At 39.9% G+C, this 8,486-nt stretch overlaps 1 protein-coding gene across 1 annotated transcript; it reads left to right on the top strand.

Moving 5' to 3' along the window:
* Positions 1-1,211: 1,211 nt before the first annotated feature.
* On the top strand, positions 1,212-7,839 carry LOC138996357 (apolipoprotein R-like). Its single transcript, XM_070397510.1, has 4 exons — positions 1,212-1,363; positions 4,366-4,536; positions 6,427-6,602; positions 7,174-7,839. Exons 1-4 carry the CDS (start codon positions 1,279-1,281, stop codon positions 7,306-7,308), a joined length of 567 nt encoding a protein of 188 aa, XP_070253611.1. The 5' UTR covers positions 1,212-1,278; the 3' UTR covers positions 7,309-7,839.
* Positions 7,840-8,486: the final 647 nt, after the last annotated feature.

The raw sequence follows: 8,486 nt of genomic DNA, 5'->3' as shown, positions 1-8,486 counted from the left end.
GGGCAAGATATGGACTCCAGGTTGGTAGTCTCATCTGTCCCACTCAAGGAGACAATTTATTAATAATCTGGATGAACAGTCAGGCAGTCTTCGATGGTTAGGAGACACTTATTCTTGGGGTTACCAATTCACGAAGCAGAACAAATGCGCCTTCCATTCACTTGTCTCTTACTGCTCAGAGACAAAGCGCTGGGCTTCCTCTGCATCCAGCATCATCCAGACAGTGGAAAAGTCACACTGAACCTTCCTTTCTCCTTAATTGATCATCTCCAGCCATTTACCTTTCAGTGCATGCTTCTCAGGTGCAGACACAGACTAGCATAGTTCCTACACCAGAACGGTTTCATAGAGTGAGTCATTTGGTGTTTCATGTATATCAGCAAACCCAGGAAGTAAAGAGGCTCCCATTGAAGTATTAAAGAATAATTATTGTTTGGACTAGATCAGAGGTGGGCAAACTTTTTGACTCGAGGGCCACAATGGGTTCTTAAACTGGACCGGAGGGCCGGAACAAAAGCATGGATGGAGTGTTTGTGTGAATTAATATAAATTCAAAGTAAACATCGTTACATAAAAGGGTACGGTCTTTTTTTTTTTAGTTTTATTCATTTCAAACTGGCCGGATCCGGCCCGCGGGCCGTAGTTTGCGCACGGCTGGACTAGATTCTTGAGTATTTTCTCACAGACTCATATTAGTGTGGTCTTGGTAGACTATAGGCTACCTAGAAAGAAATTTAAATTTCTACATTAAAAAAATTTATTCTATGAGCAATTCATACTCCAAATTGAAGAAACCACTTTCCTGGACAAGGACTGTTTCTCAGATAGTCTCCTTTCTTTTATACTCTGCCTTGTAATTCCTGGAGAGCCCACCACATACTCTGTGCATCAGAATCTGCAATCCTGGTACCTTTGGTCTTCATTTACTCAGAGAGGAATCATATGTCCAGAATGAAACTCGTTACCATCCCAATAGCAATGAAGTCTTGGGGTTACAATAGTCAATACATACAGAACCCCACAGGGCTCTTGCATCAAGCTCTAGACTCTTCTTCCCAAACCTTATCAGCTCACCCTGACAGATCTGAGCTCAGCACCTGGTCTCCTAGTCACTCCCACTGCCCCTCCCTTATTGGTGACACAGTGCTGGGACTTTGCCAAGGCCAAGTTCCTTGGCTTAGGCACCATTTTCACGTTTACTTACAGAACATTTCTTCATTTTGATTCGAGGTGTCTAAGAGTGCTGAGCCCAGTGCGGCACCTCTGAGACTCTGCACCATGCCCCCCAAGTTGCAGAGCATTCTCCCAGCCCTGTACCTCCTGGGGGTCTTGACCCTACTGCTGTGCCCTTCAGGCCTGTGTGGTGAGTACAGTGGTTATTGGGGAAAGAAAGTAGTTTCTCTAAGATATAAAGAAAAATACCAAACAACAATTCATCAAATATAGTCAATTTGTGGTGAAAATAATTGTGTTGATATGTAAAGATTCTTGTGAGGCTGCTTTAGCAAGGAATAATCTTTAATTTTCAAATAAATTTCTTATATTTCAATGCTCCAAAATGTTTAAAATACCTTCTAACTAAGTTAATTATGCCATCTACAATCTTAGTTAGTGATTCATTGGAGTGGGGGTGGGGGGAATTCTATCAGCAAAGCAAAAATATTGTCCATTATCACTAATAGTAACTTTTCTAGAGTAAAATATAGGACACTTAGAGAATTATAAACCATTACATAAATTTAAGACATTGTTATTGAAATGTAGAAAAGTTTTTACAAATGAAGAAGTAAAAGAGTTTGAGAGAACTTACTAGAACTTTTGAAGATCTGTTGTTATATTATCTAAATGGAAATGTCCTTTAAGCAAAATATTTTTCTCTTGTGCTAGATTTTTTTTAACCTAAGAGAATTCATTTTCATAATAAGGATATCTCTATGCATATTCCCTGAAAATGACTATGATGGCATAAAAAATGTAGGACTTGGGATAGCTTTGAGGGAAAATCCTGAATCTAAAATAATAGTTGAGTGCTCTTATGAGCTAGCAGCTTGATTTGACAGTGTGGAAGCCATGCCTTCTCCATCACTGAGAGAGGTGGGGGGAAAGCATGGGTCTATTAAGGAAGAATTTATATCTGGAAGGTGATTTTTCCCTCAAACACCTGAACATTACTGAGGAGTAGCACTAGCTTTAGGTTGGAGAATCAGCGCAGCATGAAGAACATTCTGCCCAGGGGATGTTCAGGCCTCCAAGTTGTCTCTAAGTTCTCCTCACTTAGAGTCTGAGGTAACAGAAGAAAACCTTATTAAATTGGTCAACATCTTTCGATTATTTCTTCATGTGTCTGTTTCCCTGTCTCTTTTTCTCCTGTTTCCTGAAATCTTCCATTATCGATGGCCTCAACCCTTTGAAATGGCATTTAATGTCTGTCAACTTTGACCTGAAATCTCCCTTTCTGATTCTGCCTCCCCTTTTCTTTATAGTAACAACCTTCTGAGGCCAGAGACTTTGCTCATTGCCTCCGTATTAATCTGCCTCTACTATCTTATCAGCTACTCGCTTCTATCCATCCTTCATGTACCTCCAAGTCATTCCTGGACATCTTTCCCTGATACTCTAGTCCTCAGTTCTGTCAACCTTTTCCGGTAGAACTCATTTGTTGTCCTACTCTCTTAGCACTTGTGTGATTGGTGTTGTAGTGTAACTATTTAATTGGCTATATTTTATCTAAGTATATTGCAAGTATGGCTCTTAATATTACCTGAAGAGCCTAGTACAGAACTCCATACATATGTTATTCATGAAAATTAAGAGCTATTTTTTAATCCTCACCCAAGGACATGATTTTATTGATTTTAGAGAGAGAAGAAAGGAGAGGGAGAGGTAAACATTGATCTTTTGCTTCCTGCACGTGCCCCAACTGAGATGGAACCCACATTCTGGGTATGTGCCCCGACCTGGAATAGAACCTGTGACCTTTTGGTGTTTGGGATGACACTCTAATCAACTGAGCCAAACTGGCCAGCGCAAGAGCTACTTTTTATATTTTTAAGAAGGTACTTAATCTGAGGTTACATGGAAGCTGTTGACTTACACTCAGATGAATTAAACAGAGTTTACCTTGGAATTGCTGAACTTCCCAGAGTTTAGCTTTGGAAGGGCAGACATAGGGAAGCAGTGCTTGACTTGAGCTGAATCTTGGCCTCTCGGGTGTTTAAAGCTTGCTCTGTCTCCTGTGAGTTTGTTTGTTTTTGTGGGTGCTTTATCATCACTGAGGATCTGCCAACTGCAATTCCTGGGCAACGGTCAAACCCACCTCCCAGTCTCGTTGATAGCTTCCCTGTTCCTATCTCCTAGATTTCTGGTGACTCCCAGAGCTTGTTTTAACTGAGGCCTTCCTTGCACCTCAGGTGGTCCTTTTTGGATAGACCTGCCGAGGACTCCACCTGGGTGTCTTTTCAATGCAGTCTAGCTCTAGCCCAGCCGGGCAAACTACGGCCCGCGGGCCAGATCCGGCCCGTTTGAAATGAATAAAACTAAAAAAAAAAAAAAAAAAAAAAGAAAGAAAGAGCATACCCTTTTATCCTTTTATGTAATGATGTTTACTTTGAATTTATATTAGTTCACACAAACACTCCATCCATGCTTTTGTTCCGGCCCTCCGGTCCAGTTTAAGAACCCATTGTGGCCCTCGAGTCAAAAAGTTTGCCCACCCCTGTCTAGTCCATGGAAGGTACTTATCCTTTGTTCTGAATAATGTGAGGAATACAGACCAATCCTACAGCGCAGAAATCTGTCTTTTGCTGTCATCATCAGAGCTGCTGAAAGAAGACATACCAGGCTTTCTCACAACCCTTTTCTCATCTACATTATCTGGGGCTAGAGGTAGTATTCACTGGATATCAAGAGCGTTATAAAACACTTCCCCAAGTATTATGCTTAAAAAGTTAATTTAACTGGTTCTGAGCCACCTATTTTTCAAGTATGAAGTATTACTTGACATTGAAAGTAATAAGAAACTGCTGTTCTAATCCCCAAATTTTATTAATCACTGGCACTTATGTAGACTATGTCATCCCTTTAAGGTTGTGTTTCCTTTTCTTTAGAATGGGCATGATGATAATACTGCCTCGAAGAGTTAATGTGAGGAGTAAATGATATAACATACTAGTATATGAAATGATTAACACAGTGGTGAAGGATTAACAAATCCTTTCTCTTCATTTTGTGAAGGAAATGAAACACACCTCAGTAGTATGATTTAATGACTTAGTTCTATCTCATGAGAGGCGTATCTCAATCTGAATTGTTAATTAAATTAAACTCTAGCTCATTCTCTTTCACCTTTCTGTATCACCATTCAAGATTGCAGGATACCTCCTAGTATTGCCCATGGATCCCATCATGACATAAGTTCATTTTTATCCTTTACGACTGTGGTGCACTATGAATGTGATGAAGGATATGTTCTGGTTGGAGACCCCCAAATCACCTGCAGAAGTTCACAATGGTCATCTCCAGCCCCTCAGTGTAAAGGTAATTTCAACTTTACTGATGGCTCTTGTTAAGGTAGAACCACCGTGAAACCTAGAGTCTCCTCCCAGCCAGAGGCAGCACTTAGAAATTTGTATTCTGTTTATTTATTCACTTCATGTAGCTAATATTAATGCATGCATATAGCACAATATTTTAAAAGTGTGAACCAAGATGTATGTTTTCAGAGGTACATTTTCTATAAGGTCACCTTTTTGCTTTGTTTTAATAAAAGTTTTAATTCAAATATAACATGCTATAGAATTGTGCACAAATCTTAGGTATATAGGGCAACCAGTATCATAAAGTGAGCCTGAACCAACCAATGAAACTATAACTCAGGTCAAGAAGCATTACCATTGCCAACACTCAGAAGTGTTCCACATGTCCTCTCCCATTCGCTACCCACAGAAGGTCACTAGTCTAACAGCATGGGTTAATTTTTGCCAACTTTTAAACTTGATATAAAGAAAATCATTCACAAGACACTTGGGGGTAGGGGAGGCCAGGGGAAGGTCAAGGGGAGAAAAGAAAGGAGACATATGTAATACTCTTTGTAATACTTTAAGCAATAAAACAAAATTAAAAAATAAAATAAAATAAGAAAATCATGCATGTACTCTATTGTGCCTGGCTTTTTTCCTCACCATTATGTTTTGGAAAATCACCTATGTTCTTACTTGTAATGAGAGCTATTCATTTTCATTGCTGTATAATATTCTTTTGGATGAATATACCCCATTTTATGTATCTTATACAAGTTTGAATTTTTTATGTTTTAGGCTACTATGAATAATGCTCTTATGAACATTCTTGTGCATGTCTCTTGGTACAAATGTGCCAACATTTCTGTTGGGAATAAATTTAGGAGTAGAATTACTGTTTCATAGAGTATGCACATATTCATTTTTAGTAGGTGATACTGACTTTTGTTCAGAGATGGTTGCAACGATTTATATTTCCACCAGTAGTGTATATGTGTTCTAGTTTTGATAAACAGAAGTTCCACAGTCCAATTTGGCTCAATTTATCAATCTTTTTCTTGATGTTAGAGCTTTTTGTGTCCTGTTTAATAAATATTTGCCTACAACAGGGTCACAGAAATATAGTCTCCTATTGTTTTATCTTTCACATTGATACCCCCAACCCACCTGGAATTTCTATGAGCTTATGGTAGAAATTAAAAGTCAAAGTTTGTTTTTCCCCAATGAATCATCCATGAACCCTGCACCACTTATTAAATAGACCATAGTTTCCACACTGCTCTGCAGTGCTGCATGTATGCTTTGGTTTCTGCTACCATATTCTCACAGCGAAGCTGACCTCATAGGAGGTTCCTGGTTGACCACCAGGATGTGCCTTTAAAAAAAGGCACATCTAACCTTTTGCTGTCATCATCAGATGTGCCTTTAAAAAAATACCACACTATAAACAACAACTCAAGGGACTAATGTCTCTCCATTATTTCCATTGAGTGCAAAGAGATATTAAGAATATGCAACTTAAAATTATAGTCTTAGGATCATGTAAAAAGTAAGGTTTTGAGATATAGTTGCTTTGAAAACTCAGATTCTAGGACCACAGTACCTAGGTTTATATCATAATCATGCTACCAAAAAGCTATGTAACCTTAGACAAGTCACATAAACTATCTGCACCTAATTTTCCTCTCTAGCAAAATGCAGATAATAATAATGTTTTATGTTGATAGTAGAATGTAAGTTATTTTTATTTTTTACTGTTACAGTAATACAATAACTAGAGGTCAAAACAACTCACATCATGCAGGTACAATTTATTATCGGTGTTATTCACCCCTCAGTATTCTCCACTATTGTAAGATCTTATTCTGAGAATCATAAGACGATCAAAATTGTGTTTCATGAACAACAGCGCTGTGTCTGAAACCAGAGGTAGAAAATGGGAAGCTGTCTGAGGATAAAGATCTGTTTGTTGAGTCTGAAAATGTCACCATCCAGTGTGACTCTGGCTACGGTGTGGTCAACTCTCAGAACATCACCTGCTCTGCAAACAGAACCTGGTACCCAGAGGTGCCCAAGTGTGAGTGGGTAAGTGGCGCACATATCAGGGAGCTTTTTCACATTCTCCAGAGCATTGTCCCAACCAACACTGATGAGCTCTGACTTTTGTCAGGAATTGTTTCTGAGTTGTTTAAATCACTTTTGGAATCAGCAATTCCACCCTCAAAGCCCGTGGGGAGCTCATTGGCAAGTTCTAATTCTCTCAAGTTCTAATTCTCTCATTTAATAGCAAGAAAACCTAGGCTCCTAGATAGGAGGGCAGGGTTCCAAAGACCCAGGTAACCTGGGACCAGCCCTGTATTTTCTACCATAAGTGCTGTGCTTGTGCATCGCCATCAACACCATCCCTTCAGTGGTCCCTGAAGAGGTGCCCTGGGTGTCTTCGGCAGCACTCTTCCTCCCCTGCCACGTTGGTCTGGAATCATTCTCTGATGTGTCTCTGATTTATGCCCTCATATCTTGGATTTCTTCCATCCATCCTGCGGAGGGTCCTGATACTCCACTTTTGTTGGCATCAGTGAGGCATCTTGAAGGAATCTTCTACTTTCAACAGTTTGGAGAGAAATTCTCTCAAAATCCATCCTTTTATCTCTTTTAGGAAGTCCATAATGGCTGTGAGCAAGTGGTAGAAGGCAGCAAACTCATGCAGTGTCTCCCAAGCCCCGCGGATGTGAAAATGGCCCTGGAGGTGTACAAACTGTCTCTGGAGATTAAACGACTCAAGCAAGAGTAAGACTTGAAGAGGAACACCTGTGAGAAATCAGTAAAACATAAACCGATGAACAAAAACAGATCTAGAGACAGGAAGCATCGATCAGACCCTCAAATCTCAGAGGGAAGGTAGGGGAGGGTGGGGGTAAAGGAGAGATCAACCAAAGGACTTGTATGCGTGCATGTAAGCATAAGCGATGGACGCAGACAACAGGGGGTGAGGGTGAGGGCAGGACTGGGGGGATGAGGGGACATTGGGGGGATAAAGACACATTTGTAATACCTTAATCAATAAAAATAAAAATAAATCAGGACATCGATTTCCCCTCACTCATCACCCCCCAGTAAAGCATTAGGTACATTTCTCTTATTAGCAAGTCTACTATACCTTAAGTACTATTATTTACTGGGGGGAAAAACAAACATCTGTTTTAGAAGAATCTTAGTGACACTGATAATGTGGAACTATTGATCATTTGTATCTTAGCTCATATTAAGCTCTGTTTTCCTGGATTTGGTGGAACGGCAGAAATAAATAATCACCTGTCAAAAATTCAGTGTCTTTGTTTCCACTTTAATTCCAGTGTAATGAAAAATTAGGGTCCTCTATGAATTATTCTCTGATTTATGCCCTTTTCCCTCTTACCATATTTCAGGGTACATGTGGTCCTCAGAAATACATGTTTGTGCCTTGTCTGAGGTGTCTTTACCCTGTAGCTTCACTTCCTACTCATCCTTCAATGCCCAGGTCAAATATCACATCTTCCTCCACGTCTTCTCCTTTCTCTCCCTATTTGCTCACCAGTATTTCTCTGGAACAACTTCTCACTTCCTCTTTATATTTTTAGGTTCACTTGGTTTTACACAACTTTCCTTCCATTCAAGAATAACTAGCTTGAAAGTCTTTGAAGGCCTGATCTACGTGCAACCCAAACATTCCTGTTGGGCATGCCCAAGTCTTCCAATTGCATCTAACCACTTTGGAAATACGTCTATTAAAATGGCTTTAGTGTCTCTTTTAAGTCAGATTCCCCAGAAGCAGACACTGAGAAGAGGATTCGTGTACAAGCAATTTATTAAGAAATGGGAAAGGAGGTAGGGAGAGCGGGGACGGCCAGAGAAGGAGCCTAGCAAGGTGATCAGGCAAAGAGAATGGCTTAGCCTTGTCCCAAAGGGAACTCTCAACTATGAATGTGCTTG

Source organism: Myotis yumanensis, unplaced genomic scaffold, assembly GCF_028538775.1.
Source record: "Myotis yumanensis isolate MYYU_CA2020_CCGP unplaced genomic scaffold, mMyoYum1.0.hap1 SCAF_17, whole genome shotgun sequence".
Classification (NCBI taxonomy): domain Eukaryota; kingdom Metazoa; phylum Chordata; class Mammalia; order Chiroptera; family Vespertilionidae; genus Myotis; species Myotis yumanensis.
The sequence above is the reverse complement of the archived record's forward strand: the minus strand, read 5'-3'. Positions and strand labels throughout refer to the sequence as shown.